Here is a 26,227-nt window from a genome sequence, read left to right as displayed (position 1 = left end):
CTGGGGGAGGGAAGGGATGGGTGAAACACGTGAAGGAGATTAAGAGGCACAAACTTCCAGTTATAAAATAAATAAATAATGCGCATGAGAAGTACACCATCGGGAAACTAGTCAGTAACATTGTAATAACTTTGTATGGTGACAGATGGTAACATCGTGGTGAGCAAAGCCTAACGTATGGAATTGTCCACTATGCAGTACACCTGAAACTAATCAAACATTGCGCGTCAACTACAAGTAAAAAAAGAGAAAAGAAAGACAGGTGACTTCTCTTCTTCCCCTTTGTGCTTCTCTGTATTTTCTTGCTTTTCTACAATGAGCATGTAGACTTTGGCAATCAAGGGCGTGTGGGGGGGGGGTGTTAAAGTTAAATAGATGCAGTTTCTAATCTTGAAGCAACAGTTACCAGTTAATCTGGATCAAAGACACAAAGTAGCCTGTCTTTAAGCCTCTTTGAGTCACTGAGTAACAAATCCTCCAGTACTTGGCATGGCAGAGGTGGTCGCAAGGTTCCCCAAAGCTCAGGGATAATCTCTCCACTTCGAGGCCTTGGTAAACGGAGGAGACAAGAGTTCTTCCATACAAACTTGGGCAAGTGCTTCTGCAGCAGCAAAACTCACTCCCAGCTCTCCCATGACCCCGCCCCCCATGGCACACCCAAGTCCGGAGGACCCCGGAGGGACCCTCTCAAGGTACTCCGGAAAACTTGGTCCCGCAAAACTGTGCTCCACGGGTCCCCTCCACTCTCGTTCACCCACCTTTCTCCTACTACTCCCGCGACTTCTTCTCCTCCCACACACGTAAGGGCCACAGGGGAAGAAAAGAGCCGGGCGGACTAAGGACAGCCTCCCCGGATTCCCGTGACCTTGGACCAGCCGCTTTGCCTCTCAGAGCCTCGGTTTCCCAATCTGCCACTCTCCCCGGGGGACCGCAGGCAGAGAAACCTGGGGGCTTTGCAAAAGCGATAGACGGTTCTAACTCCGCACCGACCCCCTCCTCCCCTCGAGCGTTCCAGGGCGCCGGGCACCCGCCTGGACGCCGCGGGGCAGCCTCCCCCCAGAGCCTTGCCCCGATGCCCCCGGACGGGTCGCCTCCCAGCGCTAACCTCGTACCTGGCAGTTGCTGTCCTGGGGCAGGTTTTTCACCAGGATTTTTCTGCGGTTGCTCAGCTCCCGGTGCATCCGCTGCAGCCGCGCGGCGACCTCCTCGGGGTGCAGCGCGCTGGGCGCGGGGCCCCGGGCGTCCTCGCTCGCGCCGGCGGAGGGGCTCGGCCCGCGCGCCCGCGACCCTGGCCCCGCCGCGCCGCCCAGGCCCGCGCCCCCCTCGCCGCTACCGCCTCCCGCTGCCGCCATCTTCCCACGCGCCCCGCGGCTGCGGACTCCTCCGGAGGTTCGAGGGGAAGCGGAGAGAGAAAGCTGGAGGAGGCCCGGGCGGGGGCGAGGCGGGCAGAGGCCGCAGAGTGGGCCCGGCCGTGGCGGGGAGGGAGGCGGCGCCGCAGCCAGCAGCCGGCGGGCGGGAGAGGAAACCTGAGCGCCGAGGAGGAGCCCGAGAACCACCTCGCGGGAACCTCCCCCTCGGGCCCCGGCCCCCGCGCACGGGCGGCGCCCATCCCTCCCGCCCGCCCCGCCGGTGGGGGCTCGGGCGCCGCCACCCGGACACCTGTGCGGCCGCGGACCGCCGACTCCCCTGCCCCCAGGGCCTAGACGAGCGCCCAGGCCTGGGCTCCGGGGATGCGGCCCCTTGGCGGCAGCTTCCCCGGGGGGACTCGAACCCCAGGCTCCTGTCCCCGCGCGGCCTCCCCACGTGACACCCAGCTGTCCCCAGGCTCTCCTCGAAATTCCCGCTCTGGGCCAGCTCGGGGGCTGCAGATGCCAAGTCGGGCTCCGGACTTGAACCTTCTGTGCTCAAGATGTGCATATTTGGCAAAGAACTCTTGAGTTTACACTGAAAAATAAAATTTGAGATTTTCTAGGGAATACAAAGATATTCTGGAGGAAATTGTATATATTTGGAAAAACCTGATGAAAAAGTATTTTCCTTGCTTTGTACCAGAGAGCCTGGGCTTTTCACCCGCCCCTGGGTAAATTTACTAAAATATGAAAAACTTGGATGGTTGCATGTGCAACGTAGAAAGCGATGCTGAAGCAAAAACTAACATGGAAGAGGAGCTACGGCGGGGGACTCGAGACTTGAGAATACCCTACTTGAAGAATTTTCACTGAAACCTAGAGGGAGAGTTACATTGTAGAACTGTTTTCAAAATGATGTTAACAGATCAAAGCATCAGCAACCTTTCGCAACAGCCCAAATGACTATTTGGACTAAGCATCTTAACTGTGTACTGTGCAAACACACGCAAAAACAAAAACCCTGTTTAACACCAGTATTATTCCGTTAGGGGAAAATATTTCAAATTAAGGTAGCCAAAAAATAAAAACAATTAAAAAATACTACCATTCAGTACTTACACTGTACCCCTACATATTTCTAAGTGCTTTATATATATTTTATCTACTCTTCACAATAATCCAGTTTTATTTTTTTAAAGATTTTATTTACTTGACAGTGAGAAAGGGAACACAAGCAGGGGGAGTGGAAGGGGGAGAAGCAGGTTTCCCGCTGAGCGAGGAGCCTGATTCGGGGCTCCGGGATCATGACCTGAGCTGAAGGCAGACGCTTAACCTCTGAGCCACCCAGGCGCCCCAATAATCCAGTTTTATTTTAGGCTCTATTTCCTCACAATACACATGAAGAAATGGAGTCTGGTCTTCTTATTTCTAAAGCCCAATGATCTTAATAATATAAAGAGATTCCTTTGTAATCCCCAAATAATGACGCCTAATACTTCTGAATTTATTCTCTACCAGTACATACTTAGATCATCAAAATGATTCTGCAGTACATGTTCATAGCAAAACTATTCCCAATAGCCAAAGGGTGGAAACAGCCCAAATGTCTATCTACCTGGGAGCAGATAAACCAGTTGTAGTATGTACATACAATAGAATAGTATTCAGGCATAAAAAGGAATAAAGTACTGCTACAAGGCAAATGGGCCTCTGAAACATTAAGTGAAGGAACAAAGGGTAACATATGTATGATTCCATTCATATAGAATATCCAGAATAAGTACATCCATAGAGACAATGCAGATGGTTGATTACCAGGGGTTGGGGAAAGGGGATTAGAAAGTAACTGCTTAACAGGTGCAATTTTCCTTTTGGGGTGATGAAAATGTTTTGGAACTAATAGGTGGTGGTTGGTCAATAAAGTGAATGACTGAATAGCCACTGAATTCTTCACTGTAAAATGTTTAATTATATCGTGTGAATTTCACCTGGAAAATTTAAAAATGATATTCTATAATTTATCACTTTGTTAACTTGTTTTTTGAGCCTCCTGCTATGCCAATATAATTGAATGTCATTTTTCATGGTTGCATATTGTTCTATTGTGACAAGCACTGTAATTTATATCATTAATTTCCTAGTATTAGACATATTTCTCCATTGTTAAAAATCCTGAGATTAATATCCTGTGTCTATATTTGTAGATGCTTAATATGCCATAGAATAAAGAACTGGAAGCAAAATTTCTACATCATAGAAAAAATATAATTAAAGGTTTTTGGTATGTATTTCCAAACTACCTTCTTCAGTTTTTCCCTATCACAGACATTATCTGAGAGTGCTCATTTCCCTGCTTACATCCATGATAATTTGACATCAAAATAGTATCTCATTTTGTTTTCAATGTTATTCCTTTGATTTAAAAAGTTGTGTATTTTGGGGCACCTGGGTGGCTCTGTGGGTTAAGCCTCTGCCTTCAGCTCAGGTCATGATCTCAGGGTCCTGGGATCAAGTCCCGCATCAGGCTCTCTGCTCAGCAGGGAGCCTGCTTCCCCCCCTTTCTGACTACTCTCTGCCTACTTATTATCTCTCCCTCTCTGTCCAAAAAAAAAAAAAAAAGTTGTGAATTTTAAATTCCAATAAAGTCCCATTTTGTAGCTGAGAGACTATGAGAAATACATTCTTTGAAGTGGGCAGGAAGCATGAATAGCCTTAGCATGTGCTCTGACCCTGATTCACTCATTAAGTTTCAGAACATGTATTTATCCAAATGAGTCCTGTGTTTCTAACATTATTAAGTATCTCTTATGTGCATGCATACACACACACACACACATAAGCACTAGAATACAGAAGCAGTAAAATAAGGTTTCTGTGTAATAGGGACTCAGTTTCATGGGGAGAAAATTATACAATAATTATAATTAAATGTGATAAACATGGAAACAGAAACTTCAGGAGTAGCCCTGAAAAACAGTGCTCTGAGTCTAAGTTTAGTGATGTTGCTTTTGCTGAAAATATCTTTCAGACTGCTTTTTTGGTATTGACTTCAGAATCTATGGCGAATTTTTTGGCCTAGTTTCTGCGGGAGTGAATATGCATGTCTCAGAGATGGGTTTGACTTTGGAAATAATTAAATGTTATTGGAAGCCAAGTCTGGTGAATGAATCAGGTGTTGACTATGCTTTTGGAATTATGATTATGTAATTAGGGTTTGGGGCCCCAAGAGGGGCATGATTACAATGTTATCAAGTTATTAAAGCAATTTTATTAAGTGGGTACTTGGATGTGATCCCACTTCTGGAACAATATTGCTGTGTCCTGTAGGGTGGTGGCTTTTAAACGACTTCTCAGTCCAGTGAGAGCTGTATACCATAGTAGGAAATACATTTTACATCCCAACCCAGTAAACACACACACATGCAGCTGTAACAAAGATTTTATGAAACAACATACTCACCTGATGCAGCACATTATAGTATTTTTTATTCCTTTTTTTTTTAAATTGCTGGGGGGGGGGGTGATACACTAAATTGATTTCATGTGCTGTTAATGAGTCATTACTCACATTTTGATAAACACTGCTCTAGTTTGCAAACCAGTGATTTTCCTCATTACTCTGGTTGAGCTGTTTCCAAGGAATTCAGGGAAATAATAGAACTCACTGATTTTAAATTATTTAACTGAATTGATTATGTTGCCACATGAGAGAAATGGATGAAAACTGCAAAGACTTAGACATGCTACTATAATTCCAGACAGTTCTCTCATTCCAGGTTTTAGCCCAACATTTTAAATAGCAGCCCCCAACAAATCACTAAATTCTCCCCCCTGAAACTAATAATACATTTATATATATGGTAACTACATTGAATTTTAAAAAAATTAAAAGCAGCCTTCATGGCCAATTAGATGAACATTCTAATCTGACCCTGAAGTGGAGTACCATTACCAAGTTGCAAAGTATTTACCGATAACCACAGGTAATTATCATGATCTGTATAATTACCTTGTTCTTAAACATACTCTTATTTTTCAAAAGTTTGGGTGGCTGTTTTTATATTTTTGAAACTCTGCAAATGGGGAAAATGTTGGAGAAATTTAGTAAGTCCCAGCTAATAATAATAGAGCCACTTATAGCCAGACAGTCTTAAGCTTATATATTATTGCTAATGTGATGAAAACAGGTTAAGCATGTGAAAAGACCTGTCAACTCTAAGAATCTTTTAGCTATCATTTATTCATTCAGTGACCTATAGTGATTGCCTACAGTATACCAGATACTGTGCAACACACACCAAATTTCATTGATTTTTATTTGGAAATGGTCTTTTCCCTGAGGAAAGTAGTTCCAATTTAATAATTGCAGATTTGGCATGATAAGTACGATGAATAAAGTGCTCAATAGCACAGAAGAGTGTTTGATTTTGACTTAGGGGAAGGTATAGTAAGGAACCAGGTGTTGAAGACGAGCAGGGGTTTTCTAGATGACAAAGGGTAAATACTAACACAGGAGACAGAAAGAGACCCAAAAGCATCAAAGGGACTGGCATGTCCATGAACAAATAAGTTTGATGTTAATGAAAGCTGTGCTACTTTTGAGAGAGGAGCAGAAAAATAAATGAGAAAGATGGCAAGTTGGTTCCACTTTAAGTCGATGCTTTGGTATGGCACAAAAAGCAAACTCATAGAGAAAAGCAGTATTAGAGGCTTTTAATGGAAATGACATGATCAGCTACAGCTTTAAAAAAAATAATTCTGACTACAACTGAATGATCTTACTAAGTCTTATGTGAGGGAGACCAGTTAGAAATCTTTTGATATGCTATAAAAACATCTGAGGGCTTATACTGGAGTAGAATAGGAACAGTAACAAATGTATTAAGTGTCATGCAACCTATGTGTTAAGTGTATAGACCTTTAGGTATGTTACCAATGCTTTAATTCTTCATTTTTTCTTTATATTATTTAATGTTAAGCCCTATAATCAACCTGTAATGTAGGTAGTACCTACGTCTTTACCAATGAAGCATCAGAGGCAGAGAAGGTAACCTGTCCCAAGTCACAGAGCAGGGAGGGGATTCCAGTACAAATCCATCAGCTTTTGGAGCTCAGGTACGTGAACTTATGGAACTGTAGCTGAAGGAGGGGCTCGATTTGTGAGACTTTGTTGAGAGGAACACAGTAGAAGCCGAACACGGTGATGGAGAAAGCAGGATCCAGAGTTAAAATACCTGGATTCAATTCTGTGTAACTGGAGAAAGCTATTTAAAACATAAGAGAATAATTGAAATATGCCGAGCCTCAAACTTTTAATCTCTAAGACAGAGATAACAGCAGCACCCACAGGCTATTATTAAAGGCTATTATGAGGATTAGATGAGGTAATGTATAGAAAAGGCTTAGGAGAGTGCTCCGCTCGAGGGCTAGATAAAAAGGCAGCCACAGTAGTGGGAGTAGTAGCAATAGTAAATTCTCATTAATTATTTATAGAAGTCTTGGCAAGGATGTCAGCAAAGAGAAAGAAGTGAGGAACGGCATCCGGGTTTCTAATATGAGAGACTGGATGGGGGTGATGCCACAAGCGAAGGAGCGAGTTTAAGAAGATACCAAGCTCAAGGTAGGCATCTGAGCTCCAAATACTGCAGGACATCTAGGTCTGGTTTAGATCTAGACCATTTAGATGGTCTAAAACTTTAAGCAAACAAGGTAGTTAAAATCAAGACTACATGAGATCATCCAGGTTGAGTGTATATTGAAAGAGAAGTCTAGGGGCGCCTGGGTGGCTCAGTGGGTTAAAGCCTCTGCCTTCTGCTCGGGTCATGATCCCAGGATTCTGGGATCGAGCCCCACATCAGGCTCTCTGCTCAGCAGGGAACCTGCTTCCGCCCCCCCCCCTCTGCCTGCCTCTCTGCCTACTTGTGATCTCTGTCTGTCAAATAAATAAATAAAATCTTAAAAAAAAAAAAAGAAAGAAAGAAAGAAAGAGAAGTCTAAGACATCGCATTTTAGGGAACAACATTTAAAAGCCCAGAAGGAAAGATAGTGGATGGTAACTCGGCAATGCTATTAAGAGGCTGCTTAAACTATTTTTGTGCCCCACCTGTAAAAACAGTGCCAGGTAAAAAGGAAAAGGGTGTCCAGCAAGCACAGTTGTATCACAGGTATTTCTCCCCGTTTTCTTATCTCCACTTATCTTAGTGGCCATCTTGAGCTCGCGATTCTTGGCTCCAGCTCTCTGTGACAGCTTCTGGAACCTCCCCTCCTTGGCTTGTGTCTTCACAGTATTGGTCTTGGTTGGTTTTTTGGCTTGCTTCTTGAATCAGGAGCTGAACCGACTCACCACTGCTTTTTGCTACTGGCCTTGCATTCCATGATATGCCAGCTATAAAAGAAACCCAAAATCAGAAAGAAAGAAAGAAAAAAAAAAAAAGGACTGGAAGTGAACTGGAAAGTATGGCTTTAGAGAAGCCAAGAAAGCAAAACATTTCAAGAAGGAGAAGAGTCAACTTGTCAACGCAGCAGAGAGGGCAAACAGAATGAGGACGGAGATGGAGGTAATTGGCTTTGGCAGCTAGGAAGCTCCTAGTGTCTTCGAATAAGAGCAACTTCAAGTAAGTGGTAAAGAGGGGCACCTGGGTGGTTCAGTCAATTAAGCTTCTGCCTAAGGCTCAGGTCATAAGCTCAGGTCATGATCTCAGGGTGCGGGATCGAGCCCCGTACCATCAGCTCCCTGCTCTGTGGGGGAGTCTGCTTCTCCCTCTCCCTCTGCCCCTGCTTGTGCTCGCTCTCTCTCTCTCTCTCTCTCTCTCTCTCCCTGGCTCATTCTCTCAAATCAATAAAATAAAATCTTTTTTTAAAAAAGTGGTAAAGGAACAAGAGACCAATCTATGAAAAAGAACTGGTGAGATTACCTTTGTACCTTCTAATGTTCTCCATGAAGCAGAAAGAAGCTCACCCTCTGATAGTGAGGAAATCTGGCAAGAAATGAGAAATTGTAGTCCACATAGGTGATTTATACGGACTGTATTCTCACCACCACCCTCGCAGTGGGCATCATGAAGGCAGCTGACATAATGAAGAGAAGTCCTGCAGGCACTGTGAGGCTAATTTAGAACTCAAACCCAGGACTGTCGCCAAATTCCCTGTTTCTCATTGCACTACCACCAAGGGGCATGTGGAAGTATTGATGGAGTAATAATAGGTATAGTGTTATAAATATTATTACTTCTATATTAGTATATAATAGTGGGAAGGAGGATGAGTAAGACGAAATCAGATGTTGGTAGTGCTCATCATAATAGAGAGATAAATGCTTCTGTTGCTTAAAATTTAATGACAAGCAATAGTTTCACGTCTAACTTTAGGCCATAAAGCACAGCCCACAAGATCCTACAATGCAAGGATGTTACTTAATACAAATGACTTTTCTGAGTTTCATTTCAGTAATCACACTGTAACATTTATAGACTTTGCTTTTGTTATAATCTAAACATGTCTTTAAAATATTTATAGCTCTGACTTTATATTACTTTTATTTCCAAGGTTACAAAAGGTATTCTGAAAATTGTTAGTATGTAAACCGCAAACATTTCCCTCGAACTTGGAATTGCATTAAATAATGTAAAAAGAATGTTACATTTTGCCACGGAAGTTTGAATTCTTTTCACACTCTGAATTACAGAAGTCTTTCAACCACTCTCTAACACATTTTCTATCAAAAATATAATTTTTAAAAATGGTAGCTATCAAGTTAGAGGAAAAAACCATAAAGCAGGTGGCATGAATATTTGAGAGATAATAGAGTATAACCCAGCTGTCTCGCAAGGAAATCCATCTTTCTAAATCACAAAGTTCTGGGGTAGAACGGAGGGAGTTACCATTTAAGCAGGTGCCATTTAAAAAATCATTTTGCTGAAAATCCTCTCAAAGTACATACATAGGGGAGTACATATTTACATCACAGGACAGATGATACTCCACCTGACTCTCTCTTTGTGCTGGTTCCAATAATAGAGTGACTGTTCTCTGGGTATATTGAGGATGATAGGATGATTTCCCCCTACATTAAATGGCTCCATGAAGCTATGCCTTCTTAATTCTTGTGTCTGATTGTTAGAGATTTTTTTTTTTTTTTTTTGCCTCCTTTCCTTGTCCATGCTCATTTCTTACTGCAAGCCCATTTATTCACGGACTCATTCATACCTGTTGTAACATTAAACTAGTCCATCCAGGGGCGGCTGGGTGGCTCAGTGGGCTAGGCCGCTGCCTTCAGCTCAGGTCATGATCTCAGGGTCCTGGGATTGAGCCCCGCATCGGGCTCTCTGCTCAGCAGGGAGCCTGCTTCCCTCTCTCTCTGCCTGCCTCTCTGCCTACTTGTGATCTCTCTCTGTCAAATAAATAAATAAAATCTTAAAAAGAAAAAAAAAGAAAATGTTTAAACTAGTCCATCCAACCCATACTCATGTAAATAAAGGTAAAACTTGCACATGGCTGTGCTAATCCACAGTGCTCCTTGGCGGGCTCCCAGTCCGTTTTACACTTGGCCTCCACGTTGTGGCTTTTTTCCTTCCTGCTCTTACTACTTGGACGTGATTGTGCTGCTTTTCCACACTCGTCTTTCAAGGAGTGTATGAGGTATTGCCAGCCAACAGCCTCTAGCTAGCTGCTAGATCTCTGGGGCGGCGGCCGTGCTCCCTTCAGGAGGCTCCCAGTCAATAACCAAACACAGGGCAGTACTGTCGCTGGGCTGTTTCTGCCTGACCTAAGACTTCTCTACTGGGCAATCTTTGTTCGGGGACTCCTCAGTTGCGTGGCCAGACTTTCTTCAAGCTGCACCGTGGCCTGGGGCTCTTCCTACCTGATTTTTCATTCCTTTCATTGGTGTCAGACCTGCCTTGTGGTTTGAAGGCTCTCCCCACCTACTCTTGCTCCCCTCCCCTTGATCCTTCGCACACATTTTCTCAATACATCTTTTGCACATCTGATGTTGGTTTGGTGTCTGCCACCCAGAGGACCCTACTGACACAGTTGGTAATAATAATAATAATAATAATAATAATGGTCCAAGAAAGCCGACAGTAGAATTAGGTCTAGGGATTTTTCACTCATGCTTGGCTGGCAAGTAGGACCTCATCCTGACTGGCATGTGGGGAACAGAAAGTTCCTGGCACAAGGAAGCCCCATGATTGCTGAAGATGTCACTGCTGGGGACTTGGGAATGCATCCTTATGGAGTAGAAACAGCTTTGCTAGTGGAATGATTTAGATATTTGAAAGATATGGGGAGAATAAAGCCTACAACTACAGTGGTGTGGGCGGGTTATTTGAAAGTTTGACTGATGCCTTGCAGAGGGATCATGAGAAACTGAGAAAGCGTGAAATAGTAAAGGGCACAGTTGTGAGAGACAGAGAGCCTGTTTGAGCACCTTCTTGGAAAGTGGGATTTACTACCATTGCAAGGGCTAACCTTCCATCTCATAGGATGGGGCAAACCCACTGCAGGGTGGGTCTTCGAAACCTAGAAAAGATGATAACTCGGGATGAAGTTGAAATGCCCGAGTTCCTGTGACAGACAGTAGAGGAAGGAATAAAAGGGCTATAGGAGGGAGTATGTTATAATGGCTTCACAGTGTGAGACCAGAGAACCCAACAGAAGAGTATGTTCCATAGCAGGGCCTGGAGAACACACTTTTCTCCAAGGCCATCAGCAATGATGAGGGGCACACTCCAAGGCCCCACTGATGAAAGGGGCACCAGCATCATTAAGAAGTCTAGTGGTAGCACTCCTGTAAGTAAGTAAGTAAGATTTAAGCTTATTCATACCAACAGGGATAATAGCACTTGAAAATAATAGAAGCCATATAACAAAACTTGACTGCCAGAAGCTGGGACAGGGGCACCATAGCTATAACTACCAGCAGAACTGGAGTACCTGTCAAGGGAGCATGACCCATAGAAAGCTATGGAAATGGTTAAGAGAATCTGATGTTCTTAGCTGCAAAATGAGACAACCAATGAGAATGCCATTTAGCCTCTATAATCAGAAACGGGCAAGAACAGAGAAGCAGGAAGATAGGGGTAGATGCCCCAATAAAAATTCATGCTCAGTTTCTGAATCTGGGACAAATTTAAAATAATTAATTAGTACAATTTATTAATGGATATCATTACAGATATAATTTTTTTGATCTCTTGAGGTGACCACAAGGTGTCTCCCCGTTTTAATTCAATATTTTTCCAGTTTTATTGGGAAATAATGGACTTACATCACTACATAAGTTTAAGGCATGCAGCATGGTGGTTTGATTTATGTATATTATGAAATGTCTGCTAAATGTTCAGCTAACATCCAACATCTTATATAGATTTAAAAAAAAAAAAAAAAAGGGACGCCTGGGTGGCTCAGTCGGTTGGGCCACTGCCTTCGGCTCGGGTCATGATCCTAGGGTCCTGGGATCGAGTCCCGCATCTGGCTCCTTGCTCAGTGGGGAACCTGTTTCTCTCTCTGCCTCTGCCTGCTGCTCTGCCTTCTTGTGTTCTCTCTCTCTCTCTCTCTCTGACAAATAAATAAATAAATAAATCTTTTTTTTTAATTAATTTTAAAAAAGAAAGAAAGGAAAATGCTTTTTCTTTGTGATGAGAACTTTTAGGATTTACTCTCTGAATAATATATATATATATATATATATATATATTACAGCAATGTTAGCTATGACCATCAGATTGCTCATTATATCCCTAGTGCTCATTTATCTTGTAACTGGAAGTTGGTAACCTTTTGTTCTCCTTCCTCCAATTTCCCTCCTCCCCTAACCCTCCACCTCCAGTACCCACAAGTCTGATTTCTTTTTCTGAATTTGGTTTTTTATTTTTCTTTTTAGATTCCACATATAAGTGAGATCTTACAGGATTATTTCACTTTGCATGATGTCTTCCAGGTCCATGGATGTTGTCACAACCTACAGGACTTCCTTGTTTTTGTTTATGGCTGAATAATATTCCATTGTATATGTGCATATGACACCACAACTTCTTTTTCTTTTTTTAAGATTTTATTTATTTACTTGACAGAGAGAAATCACAAGTAGGCAGAGAGGCAAGCAGAGAGAGAGAGAGGAGGAAGCAGGCTCCCTGCCGAGCAGAGAGCCTGATGTGGGACTTGATCCCAGGGCCCTGAGATCATGAACTGAGCCAAAGGCAGAGGTTTAACCCACCGAGCCACCAAGGCACCCTGACACCACAACTTCTTTATTGGTTTATCTATCAGTGGACACAGGTCATTTCCATGTCTTGATCATTATAAATAATGCTGTTATGAACATGGGGGTACAGATATCTTTTCAAGTTGGTGTTTTCATTTACTCTGGATATATTCCCAGAGTGCAATTGCTGGATCGTATAGTAGTTCTATTTTTAATTTTTTGAGGCTCCTCCATATTGTTTTCATAGTGGCTGCATGAGTTTTGAGATGAGAATGCAGTGACTGAGAGATGGCTGTGTCCCAAGGTGGAGGAATGCTACAAAAGCAATTGAAGCATTAACTATAATGATTTCCCCAGTTCTTCCCTAAGGGATCTTTGGCCATTTCTCCAGGTAACTATACATTGGACAAAAGAGGATGACTGTACATACTGAGGTCTTCTGGACATACTTTCAGAGCTGACACTGATGACTGAAAACCTCAAGTGTCATCATGGCCATAAGGAGATTTGGGATCCAGTTAATAAATGTTGTTTGGATCTACTGGGTTCATGACCCTAGCTGGTGTCATTGCACTCGTCCTTGGTGAAAAATTAGGATTAACACTGATGGCAGTTTCACTCATTTAGGTCCCTGGACAGCAGGAAAAGAACCGTCATATTGAGGAAGGCCAAGAGGAAGCTTCCGAAGCCACCACTTTCCCAAGCCATGATAATAAATGAAAAATAATATTGCATCCCAAAAATGGTAGCTCAGATTAGTTCTGTTGTGATAGTTAACTCTATGTGTCAACTTGGCGAGGCCACAATGCCTAGATATTTGGTTAAACATTATTTTTGGTATTTCTAAGAGAGTGTTTTCAGGTGCAATTTCCATGTAAACTGGTAGACTTAAGTAAAGCATACGGTCGTGGGCTTCACCCAGTCAGCTAAAAATCTGAATAGAACAAAAAGCTGAGCTCCCCTGAATAAGAGGCAATTATGTCTCTGACTTCAACTGTAACATCTGCTCTTCCTGTTTCACCAGCAGACTGCCTTTGGACTTGAATTATAACTCTTCCTGTGTTTCCAGCCTGCTGGTCTCCCTCGTCAGATTTTGGATTGCCAAGCCTCCACAATCACATGAGCCAAATAAATATCTTTTTAAAAAATGCTTTTGGGGTGCCTGGGTGGCTCAGTTGGTTGGGTGACTGCCTTCAGCTCAGGTCATGATTCTTGAATCCTGGGATCGAGTCCCACATCGGGCTCCTTGCTCTGATTCTCCTTCCGACCCTCCCCCATCTCATGTTTCCTCTCATTCTCTTTCTCTCAAATAAATAAATCTTTTAAAAATGCTTTTATTTTTTAAAAATAAATTTATTTATTAAAACACACACACTTACACACAGGTGCGCATGCACACACATACACACACACACACACATACCCTATCGGCTCTATTACTATGGAGAATCCTAACTAATACAGCCACTACTGAAGATTTAAAGGATGCCTGTAGTGGTCCCTATCTTATCTCCATTTAACTCACCAATCAGATAACTCTAAAACCACATGGATCCTGCACAACAATGATAGATTTCTGCAAGCTCAACCACCTAGTAACTCCATTGCATCTGCTATGCCAAGCAAGATGTTGATGGTAAAGCAGATCAGCAAGGCCTCAGCTATGTAGTTTGCAAACATTGATTTGATGCTTTTATTCACTTCCATACGAATCAGAAAAGAGGATCAGGGACAGTTCACACTGACATGGAATGGATAACAAGATTCATTTGTAGTTTCACCCCAGGACTGTGTTAACTCTCTATACTCTGTCATAATAGAGTTCAAAGAGTGCATCATCACATCAATCCAAAATGTTAGTGATATCATGCTGATCTGGCAGGACAAGCAAGAGTTGGTTTCGATGTTGGAGGCCTTGGCACATGAGCTTCACAAGGTGGAAGATGAAGATAAAACCTATGTAGTTCCAGGGACCTACCACTTCAAGAAAGTTTTTAGGAGTTTGTTGATCAGGGGCAGGCCAGGACATCTCCTCTAAAGGAAAAGACAAATTGTTACATCTTAAATTTCCTGCTATAAACAAAGAAGTACAACACCTGGTGAACTTCTTTGGGTTCTGGAGGCAACCAAATCTGTACCTTAGAGTGGAACTCTATTCTAGCCCATTGACCGACTGACATGGAAACCTGTCAGATTTGAGTAGAAACTGGAACAGAAAAGAGGCTGGCAGGAGGTAAAGCTCAAACCATAGCTCAAACAGTCATACCACTGGAAGATAAAAGATGAGGAAGTCTGCAGTGGAAGCATGTGGATGGATATATGGCAGTGGACATGAAGTGTGAAGATTTTTGTATTGCATATTAATGTCCATCAAAAAGCATGAACATTGGAAAAGGCATTGAAAAATCAGTTAGCCAAAATTACATGAGTGGTCAGTTAGCCAGCCTTCATCATTGGTCAATCCAGAATTGACACAAGGAGCGCATCAATGAAATGGCTGTGGTGTCAAAGATGGAATTTATGGATGGGCCCCATGGCATGAATACCTATTTACAAAGACCAATCTAACTACTGATGCCTCAGAATATCTAATCTACCAGCAGCAGAGACCAACCCTGAGATCTGGTATGGCACTATTCCTCATGGAGATCAATACCCACTTGGGTGTCATTGAGCTCTTCAGTCCTGGAAAGGCCAGCAGTTCCTCCTCACAGGGATAGATACCTATTCTAGGTCTGGATTTTCTTTTTCTGCCTGAAGAGCTTCAGTTAGCATCACTATCCAGGAGTTTATACCATGCTTGACACATGGACATGGAATTCCATATTACACAGCATCTGACCAGGAACCCCATATTGCAGTGAAAGAGGTCCAAGATTGGGTCCTTGACCACAGAGTCCTTCTGGATGGTGATCCTTCACCATCCTAAAATAGCCAGCCGAATAGAATGTTGAAACAGCTTACTAAAGCATAGCTGAAATACCATCGTGGAGGTGATATTCTGCAAGCATAGAGTGACCTCTTTCAGGATACAGTATATGTATTGAATCAAAGACCTCTACATAACATTGGATCTCCAAATGGAAGAATGCCTGTGTGCAGAAACTCAACAGTAGAAGCAGTTATGGCCCACTTACCGTCACTGCCAATGGTCCACTGGAGGACATTTTGCTTCTTATCCCTGCAACACTGAGCTCAGAGTGGGTGAGGTTCTCATCCTCAAAAGGAGTATGCTCTTGCCAGGGCAACAGCAAATCTTCCCTTTCACTTGAGCTAGGGCTGCAGCTTAAGCACTTTGGACTCTTTGTATCCGTAACCAGCAGGCAGGAAGAGAAGACACCATCTTTGCTCGGGTAATAGACCCAGAACAGCAGGAGGAGATAAGGTTGCATTTTCACAGGGTGATCCATTCGGGTGCCTCTTAGTACTTCCTTGACCAATTATAATCATGAATAGACACATGTAGCAACATTAGCTTGATGACTAGGGATGATTACTAAGGAACAAAGTCCCTCAGGAATGAAAGTATGGGTCGTTCTACCAGGTAAGCCAACAGGTACAACAGAGGTGATAGTTAAGGATGAGGGAAGTTTAGAAAGGACAGTGCAGGAGGGAAACAATTGAATACCAACCACTTAGAGTTCTGAGACCAACTACAGCCTCTGGAGATGTAGTTTCGTTTTTTTGTTTGTTTGCTTGTTTTCCCCATTAGCCTCCCTCTTTGAAGTTTCCTCTCAGGAAGAGAGGCTCAGGAAGAGAAACTGTGGGAGAGCTGCTCCCAGACACGTGTGGAGAAGCGTATCTGAGTGGCATAAAGGGGGGACCATGGCAGCATACAAGTACGCCTCTCAGATTTCCCTCCCAAAGAACTTGCGGTGAAGAGTACAGTGGACTGACCATCTCCAGGTGTTGCCTTTTGTGACCCAGCACATCATTCATTACTGAAGCCAGGTTGCCCCCAAACTGCTGCTAGCGAATGACTGAGCACAGTGGCACTCTCAGAGCTGGGCTGTTTCTCTCCAGAGCGTGACGGGTCCAGTGGGCAATATTTTCTAGGGCACTTGCCGCTGACCTTGCTGCCATGCAGTCTGAGGTTATTTATACAAGACTCCTCTTCCTTTCCTCTCTCTCAGACCTCCGCGGTGGCCTGAGAGCCCACCTTGCCCACTTCTGCTTCCTTCCTTCTTTACCCTTCTTCGGCATTTTCCTCAGGAATTTCTTGCCTGTCTCGCTCTATCGTGGTAAATTGCTTCTTAGGGGACCCCCAATGAGACAAATTGTTTTTTGAATTTTGATATTTAGGATTCCCTACAAACACACTTTGACATATGCTCATTGTTTAGTTTCGTCTTCTGCCGTTCTACATCATTCCCTCCGTTTCATCCCTTTAGTTTCCAGGCCCTGGCATAGTTCCATGTTACGTTTGTCAATGCTTACTTGGAATCTGGCGTTCAGGCACATTTTTAAGACCATATCTAATTAGCACAGTCCTGACAACAGTCTTATCTCTAATTAGTAGTGGATTGCAGCCCTTGGACAATTACTGCTTTTGAAGCCAAACTAACAGGTGCTTCACATCATCAATATGCATAAATTATCTGGTCTCATTTAGCAGACAGTTAAAAAAAAATACTAAACTTCCCTTCACAGATTCTACATTCCTACTTCTCCTCTAAGCCAACTGAGGCATGGGTTTTCACGTTAATTCCCCTCATTCCTTCCTAAATATATTGCTGAATCTAAATTCCTAGGATTCTCTAGTTAAAGGCTAAATTTCTTGTAGAATCATTAGCATTTAAACTGTCCACTCAAAAGGAGTGTTCCTGCAACTGCCTTTGTTTTCAGCTAATTTTACATCCCTCCATTTTGCTGTATTCCAGGTCTCTTGCCAAGGCTTCCATTTCTTTTTGGGTTGTAATATTCCATTACCCTTTCTGCTTTTGCACTCAATTGTCCATTTACGGGCAGCATTTTGCTTTTCTTCATCCAAGAACAGAAACCCAACCTTTGAAGTTGTACTATTCTAGAATAGTTTTCACATGAGCACAGATCTTTTTCCTAATGTACTTTGCAGCTGGTGAACTTATTCCTTACACAGAGAAAGATTCCAGGATAAGGCATGATAAAGAAAACCTTAGTAAAGTAGGTTAGTGCTAATTTTGTACATACTGTTGAAAGTTTCCCAGGTACCCAAAATTATAGGAACCTCTATCTTTGATGCACATTTAATGCAATGATAAATATTTCACTTACAGAATATGCATTCACAGAGCTCATCAAATTTCCACTGAATTGAGTCTAACACAGTACAGGCATAACTATGCCTGCTTCATAGACCACCTTAGAGAGTCATATGCCTAAAAGAGTTTTACAAATCAACTCTGCTATATTAGGGCAGAACTGTACATAAACAACCCAGATAGGATGAAAAACCCCCAAGAAAGTTAATAACCACTTAGCTTTAGTTAAACAATGATCACAGTCAGGAATTTCTTCTTTGAATATAGAAATCTCTCTGTTATGACTCAAAATTCATTTTTTAGAATATATACACATATATTTTTTTTTGAGAGAGAGAGAGACTCTGTGTGTGTGTGTGTGTGTGTGTGTGTGTGTGTGTGTGTGAGTAGGGGAAGCAGCAGAGGGAAAGAGAGAGAGAGAGAGAAGCAGGCTCCTGCTGAGCTCAGTACCTGATGCAGGGCTTGATCTCACTACCTTGAGATCATGACCTGAACTGAAATCAAGAGTCGGACACATAACCTCTATGTCGTAGATAGAGGTTAAAAAACACATGATTTTTTAAATTTTTACAAAGTGAGTCATATATGTCCTAACTTGTAATTGTTTTATTTTCTATATAAATGACCACTTTCTATTTGAATCAAAGTACAACTCATTCATTCATTCAATAAATAAATATTAGTCTCAAATCATCCTTTTGGCAATATTTTAAATCACTCTGCCCTTTGAAAAGTACCATGGCCTCAGGGTTCCTTTGACAGACTCATCTTCCAATTACTCTGATCATTTTTTAAAAAAAGATTTTATTTATTAATTTGACAAAGAGAGATCACAAGTAGGCAGAGCAGCAGGCAGAGAGGAGGGGGGTGAAGTAGACTCCCCGCCGAGCAGAGAGCCCAATGCGGGGCTCGATCCCAGGACCCTGAGACCATGACCTGAGCTGAAGGCAGAGGCTTAACCCACTGAGCCACCCAGGTGCCCCACTCTGGCCATTTTTAATGTCAAATTTGTCCAGTGACTACTCTCAAAAAACTAAGAGGTATTTATAAAAAACACCATTAGTTTTGGGGAGGAGACTAGCGAACTCAATTGGAAGAGCATGTGGCTCTTAATCTTGGGATTGTGAGTTTGAGCCCTGTATTGGGTAAAGAGATTACTAAAAATAAATTAACTTTAAAAAATGTTAGTTTTTGACAACAACAAGATGTCTCAGGCTCTGCTTCCTCCCTCCTCTCCTCAGATCTGGTACCACATACTTTCTAAGGAGCCCTACTTCCTTTACTGAAGAATTTTGTAAGGACAAAAACTATGAATACTAGGGGTTTATGTTCTATTTTTCCTCATTGCTAATGAGAGTAGTTTTGAACTAAGACCAACAGGATAAGTAGAAGTTTGCCAGAGAAAGTAGAGAGGCAAGTGTGCTATAGACAGCAAGGGGAGATCTAATAAGGCAAGACAATTAAACAAGGAGTAAAATAATGTATAATAGTTGAAATGAAAATGGATGTAAAGGCACTAGGGAAGCATATCAAACCAACAGCTTACTTGGAAGTGGCAAGTGTTGTTAAGGAAAGGCTCTCTGAACAAAGCAACTTTGATTTAGGTAATAGACATTACCAATATCCAGTTCTCCTTTCCTTCCTGAGCATATGAAAATCTTCACTTCCTGGGTCTCCTTTAAATAATATAGGCTGTTTAGCAAGTACAAGCTAATACAGTGTGAGCAGAGGTAATGTGTGTCACTTTCTGGCTGAGGCAGTTGGAAGATTCTCCATCAGCTTGCTCTTCTTATAACAAGTTGGCCAACAACATTCTAGATGGTGGAATCCCCACCATTTGGGTCCTTGAATGACTACGTGGAGCAGAACACCTCTTTATCAGCCTACAACAGCCTTGGTGTGAGCAACAAAGAATCTTTTAAGTATTGAGCCACTGAAAGTTGAAGGTTGTATTACGACTAAGGCAACCTCATATCTTGCTTACTCCCCTTGGGAAAATTTGACTCTTCTTGGGTTGGCACCAGCAGAGAGAGCAATCAGACAACAAGATAGCAATTTTTAAGGGAAGCTAATTCAAAAAGCCATCAGGAAAGTAAGGTTTTCTGTGTCCTGATCCAAGGTGCCTTCTAGGAAGTGATCCTGCCAGGCAAAAGAGTAGGTATAAAAAACACCTGGTCTGTTCACACTAGCTATGATCAAATCTGTGGGAGATAAAACAGGTCTTCAATCCCCAGAAAGCTCTCGAGATAATCCCACCCTAACTATATTTAATTCAGTTGAATGTGGCACTTCTCATTATGATAACATTAAAATGGAGGATGGGGGGTGGAAATAGGAGGACTTTAACAGAAGCAAATGGAAAAGGTCCCAAGGCAATCAAGCCTCAGCAGACTTCTTGTTCCACCTTGTCAAATTCCCACTCTTAGTTTGTTTCCTTTGTGCAGTTGCAAAAATGTGAACAATTTATAATCTATTTATATTGTCTGGGCCAAACATATTCTCTCAAACCCACTAAATAAGTTATAATTCTATTAGTATTAACACAGAGAGAATATATAGAAACTACCAAATATACATAACTACCTAATTACAGCTTTTAAAATTCTTTGTTGACTGCTATTATAGATGATTCTGTTTGTTTAAATTTTATCTTTCCCCACTTAAATATAAAGTCCACAAAGGCAATGACTCTGACTGTGTTGGGCTCTGCTGCTATCCCCTGGGACTAGTACCAGGTCTTGGCACACAGTAAGCATGCAATACATAATTGTTGAAGGAATGTCTTATTTCATAAGGATCATTTGTAGCTACAATGAAAAGAATAGATTGGAATTCAATGAGACTAGAAGCAGAGAGTCCAGATGGAGGCCACTGGGATTCTCCAAATGAGAGATGAAATTGATTCAGAGTGATGCAATTGCAGTGGGGGGTGGGGAGACATGGAAAGAAATGAACAGATTTAAGACACATTAAAAGACAGCGTAGACAGGACTTAGTGATTGATTGGATATTAGGAGCTGTGCAGGGGAAAAAGTCAAGATGTTCACCATGGGCAATGAAATGATCAATGCCACCCTGAGGAGGAAAGGGTTAGGGGGGCATAAGGTGGATGATAACGAGTCCAGTTAGTAGAGATTCTTATAAGCTATCCAAATATCCAAGCCTAGTAAGCCATCATGTCTATCAATTCTATAATCAGGAGAGCAGCTTGTATCTGAAAAACAGTTTTGGGGAAAAGGATAGCCATAGAATTTTTCCAGTCTTGGAAATATATGAAAGTAGAGTATGAAAACAAACTGAGGGTTTTGGAGGGGAGGGGCCGGGGGGTTGGGTGAGCCTGGTGGTGGGTATTATGGAGGGCATGTATTGCAAGGAGCACCGGGTGTGGTGCATAAACAATGAATACTGGAACACTGAAAAGAAATAAAATAAAATAAAATAAAATAAAATAAAGAAAACAGGACTTAGAATAAAATCCTGAGGATTATCCACACTTAAGATTTTTTTTTAAAGGAAACAGAGCATGTTTATTGAATTGGTTGAAATTGGTAAAGTGCGCTCAGCTTTATTTTTCCCCCCATCGCTGCTTTTAAACCATTCTACCCTAGACAATATCTTGAGCATCCTTCATTATTTGTTACATTCTCGTATTCAAATAGTACTATTTTCATATGCTAAAATGTTCAGACCAATCTAAGCTACAACTTCCATCTAAAAGTTTCCTCCAGGGGCGCCTGGGTGGCTCAGTGGGTTAAAGCCTCTGCCTTCAGCTCAGGTCATGATCTCAGGGTCCTGGGATCGAGCCCCACATCGGGCTCTCTGCTCTGCGGGGAGCCTGCTTCCTCCTCTCTCTCTGCCTGCCTCTCTGCCTACTTGTGATCTCTCTCTGTCAAGTAAATAAATAAAATCTTAAAAAAAAAAAAGTTTCCTCCAACCCAAGCCTGCCTTACTTCTAGCTCTAGCCCGACTTGGGGTTCCCAATCACGGAGTGGAGGAAAGGTGGGGTCTGTTCTTTTGCTTTTTTGGTGCCATATTTTATTTATTTCTCCTGTGGCTCTTGGTCCCTCCTAGGTAACTATAAGAAGGTGGAATAAGAAAAAAAAAATTACGAAAGTGTTTCTTTTGTAGTTGGCTGTCAGATGCCCTCTCCCATGACAGATGTTAAAATGTTCTTCCTTCTGTAGGGAGCTTCGTGAACTCTCTAAAGGTACTTATTTATCCCTCATTCTGCCCTCCTCACCCCAAACATCTGGGGACCTCTACAGAGTACTATTCCTTGACTCAGAAAGTCCATTATCCAGCTCACCTCTCACAACTCCTTTCAATGTTCATCTTTTTTTCTGCTGGGCTCACCAACCCTCCACTTCTTGAATTTGATCCTTGCAAGATCACGCTGTCTTCTGGTTGTAGCAAGACAGGTAGGTTATGCTACAGCAGTTATAAATTTCAGTTGAAACGCACTCGTACTCATGCTATGTGTCCATTTTGTGTCAGTAGTGGCTCTGCTAGTCATAGTCATCCAGGAACACAGAGTGGGAAAGACTCCCTTTTGATTCATGCTTCCATGATCGCCACGGTAAGAGGGAAAAAAACTCATGGTGAATCCTGTGCTGACTTTTCAAGCTTCCACCCAGAAGTAACACCTTTCTTCTGCCCATATTTCTTGGGCCAAAGCTGGGCATATAACCAAATCTAACTTGAAGGAGAATGAGGATGTACAATCCACATGTCCAGATGAAGAGAACTGGAATATTTTTGAACACTAATGACTACCACATCCTCACATGGTCCAGTTGGCCTGGAGGAAATATTCCAAACCCTGGTAGTATAGGCTACTCCCACCATCTCTCCCCATCCTTCCCACTCCCTTTGCTAACAGAGCCTTTCTTCTAGCCAGTTCCTGTCTTATCATATAGACTCTCAAGAGTCTTTGAAGCCTATGTCAGGTCTCAAAAACAAAGCAAAACAAAACAAAACTCCCCCAAACTATGTTTGGCTCTGTATAAGCCTGGAAGTGGAACAGGGAGTTTTTGCATTTCATTGAGCATCCAGCAGAGAGTACGGGGCCAGTGTTCATTGCTGGAATGCATTCACCATAAATTTCTCTGAGTTCTCATTTACTCCCTTCCTCGCTTGGCTTGAGATGAGGTAGCATGCCCCTCACCTCCTTCATGGGAGGAGAAAAATTTGTTGCAGCTCTCTGCTTGGTCAGCAACTCTCTTCCAAGAAATCCTCCTCCTCTGGGGATCTCTAGATGAGTTAAGGGGCACATAACAAGATCTGTCCACTTTTAGCAAGTTGTAATACTTGTCTTTTGGATAAGGAGCATGTGCCATTTGTTTTCAGCTAAAATGTGAGACATCAGGGAAAGTCCCATTTAGCGTGTTATTCCATCTGTAAGTGGACTAGGGACAACCACCAAGCAGATTGGAAGAAAACCAGGGGAATGTATGGTTTCGGTAGCCAAAGACTGTTTCAAGAAGAAGTGCTCAACAGTTTTGAATCTGTTGAGAAGCCAAGAAAAATAAGGACATAAAAATATCCACTGGGAGGATATGTGAGGATATGTGATGACCTCATCAAGGTGGTTTGAGGAGAAGGGTGGGGAAGGAGTCACCTAATAGTGACTGAGGAGTGAGAGGGAGGTGAGGTGGTGGGGAGGTGGGAACAGTCCTCACAGCAAGTACACATAAAGAAGTATGGCTGGGAAGCGAAGTGAGGGGTAAGGTGGTGCTTGGGGAGAACATGGGTATAGGATGAAGGCTTATTTTTCTTAATGAAAGACTTGATCAAGTTTAAGTGCTAATAGGAAGGGAACTAGGGTCACCTGGGTGGCTCAGTTGGTTAAGTGTCTGGACTTCAGCTCAGGTCATGATCTCAGGGTCCTCAGATAGAGCCCCGTGTTGGGCTCCCTGCTGGGTGGGGAGCATGCTTCTCCCTCTCCCTCTGCTACTCCCCCTGCTCATGCTCTCTCTCTCTCTCTCTCTCTCTCACTCGCTCTCTCTCAAATAAATAAATAAAAATTTGAAAAATAAAAATAAAAAATAAAAAGGGAACTAGTTGAGAATGGAGAATGAGAGATTAAGTAGATGATGAAATGGTTTTTGATCAGTAATTTTGCATCTTCAAAGGAACATAAATTCGTAACATGGATGCTAAAATTCATTGCAGAGATACTGACATGCAGTGGGACGCTGTTCTATGCATCGGTGGTAGTGGTGGCAGGGAATGACAAGAAGAAATGGAATGTTTTTCTGGGTGAATAATGATGGTTCTTGGGAAGCTGTAGCTTTTTACTCAATAGAATAGGTATGTTCATAGAGCTCTAAAATATTATAAACCTCTTTGCATCCTCAAATATATACTTTTATTCCCTTGGTGGTGAACAAGAATCTTAACTTGTTCCCCGGTGCTGTTTACATAGCTCATTAAAGTAAATTTTCATTTATTTCATTGTTTATAATAGGAAAACCCCTGAAGGTACCTTAGTATTTGTAAGGAAATTATCTGCTAAGTGCTTTTATGTCTTCCAGCTCCCACTCGAGTACTTTGCTACAGCGACAACCATCTCTCCCCTCTGGATGTGTAAACCTTTTGATTTCTACACATTTTAAATTATTTAATTCGGGAAAAAAACAACAACAACTTTCTATGGTATGTGTAAAAAAGAAGTGTTTCCACAGCTCTATTTCAAACTTATTTCCCAATTTAGTTATGTGGATTACTAAGTTTTATTTGGAAGTGATCATAGATCATAATTGAAAACCAGGTCATTACTTGCATTGCAGCCCCTGATAGGCCTGCATCACAACTCTCTAGTACCTGGCCTAGAAACTGTAGGAGTTCAATCAGTGTCAGACTTAAGAACAAATGAAAAGATGGGTGGAAGAATGGATGAAAGAGTAAATTAATATTATACGTGCCATAGATCATATGGAATATGTCACTCAATTCCATTCCAACCCCATTGGAAAGTGTTTTGAGCAGCTGAGGCTGGAAAGCTCAAAGCTACATGTTTCAGACTTTCTCACTGTCCAGTTTCCATATATAAGCTCATTTTCACTGAGTTAATACAGCTATGTAAAAATCGGGAGATGGAAGTGATCATTGTGAGGTAGAAAGCATGCATGTGCCTGCCAATTCTCTCTGGAGGTTTTTAAGTCTTCGAAAGCAATGGAACTGAGGTTCTAGTCCCTGGTCCCTAACTCTGAGGGTATTTGGAAGTGAAGGATGTAGCTGGAAAGCCTAAGCTAGGGAATGTTTCAAAAAGAGTCCAGCTGAGGCGGTGTGGCCCTAGAGTCAGCTGTCATGGCTGCAGCTTCCTAATCTTGTCAGAGGCAACAGCACTTGTGACTGGTCTGTTCTGCAGTGTTTTTATGAGAGTCACTTGTGGAAGCTCAACCTAGATCTCCCTCCCCCAGTCATTCCAGTCAAGGAAACCCATTAGTGTTGTTCACCAGTTACATTTCTGGTTTTCTGCTTTCTGGGCACATGGTATGACTGCTGTACCCCACCCTCTTGGAGTTGGGTTTGGCTGTGTAACTTGCTTGTGCTAGGGCAATGGAAACAAATGCCACCTCTTTCTTCTACCATGGCTAATAGCAATGCTCTAGAAAGTAGTGACTCCATTAGCTTGAAGTGAGGATGCCACGGAATGGAATCCCCAGTCAACCCATAGTGTTAACAGAACATGAGTGAGATATAAACCTTTGTTTTATTAAAAAAAAAAATTGGGGGACTGTTGATAACTGAGACACAGCCCAGGTCATCCTGTTGATCCAGTAGGTCATACCTTTCCTCTTAAACTATCTTTAGTGAATTCTGTTGTCTGTGATCAAGCCCTGAGCAGTTATTTTCAGAAATATGACACTGACATATGATTTAAAAACTAAACACTGGGAAGCTTATAAGTTCATTATTGCACCTCCAATAAGAGCAATCATCTTCTAAGGCTTTTATTTCCCCATAATACATGGACTCTAGCAGTAGGAACAACATATCACACACCTCTGGGGGCACTGAGACTACACTGTGAATACACTTACAGATTTGTGCTATACCAAGGCCTAGCCAAGGAGAGTGCTAGAGGCATAAAAGAAAAATTATCTTATTTGATTTGTCTCATAAGAAGGAAGCTAGGAAGTATACAAAACCAATAACCATACCATAATGTTTCACTAAATTATTAACTAAATATATTTTTATGTATTATATAATATATAACTAAATATATTTATAGTGACAAAAATACCCTGAAAGGGAAGGTTGATTACTTGGAACCACCAAAACTTTTATTAAAATGCTCAATAAAATTCTGATTTCTTCTTCTGAGGTTTTAAGCCTCAAATCCATCATACAAGAGAAGACAGATGGTGATTGCTAGGATTAGGTCCAGTTTTCTGTAGCAGAAAAATCCCAAATAACACTGGCTTATG

At 42.2% G+C, this 26,227-nt stretch overlaps 1 protein-coding gene across 1 annotated transcript in view; it reads right to left on the bottom strand.

Annotated features, from left to right (window-relative positions):
* RAVER2 (ribonucleoprotein, PTB binding 2) overlaps positions 1 to 1,798 on the bottom strand; it is a 91,026-nt gene extending 89,228 nt beyond the window's left edge. The window contains exon 1 of the mRNA XM_059137108.1: positions 1,113 to 1,798. Within this exon, the coding sequence (XP_058993091.1) occupies positions 1,113 to 1,352 (240 nt within the window). The 5' untranslated portion in view covers positions 1,353 to 1,798. The remainder of the gene's footprint in view (positions 1 to 1,112) is intronic.
* Between the last annotated feature and the right edge of the window lie 24,429 nt (positions 1,799 to 26,227).

The sequence above is a fragment of the Mustela lutreola genome, chromosome 10 (genome assembly GCF_030435805.1).
Source record: "Mustela lutreola isolate mMusLut2 chromosome 10, mMusLut2.pri, whole genome shotgun sequence".
Lineage (NCBI taxonomy): Eukaryota > Metazoa > Chordata > Mammalia > Carnivora > Mustelidae > Mustela > Mustela lutreola.
This window is presented reverse-complemented; position numbering and strand designations above follow the sequence as displayed.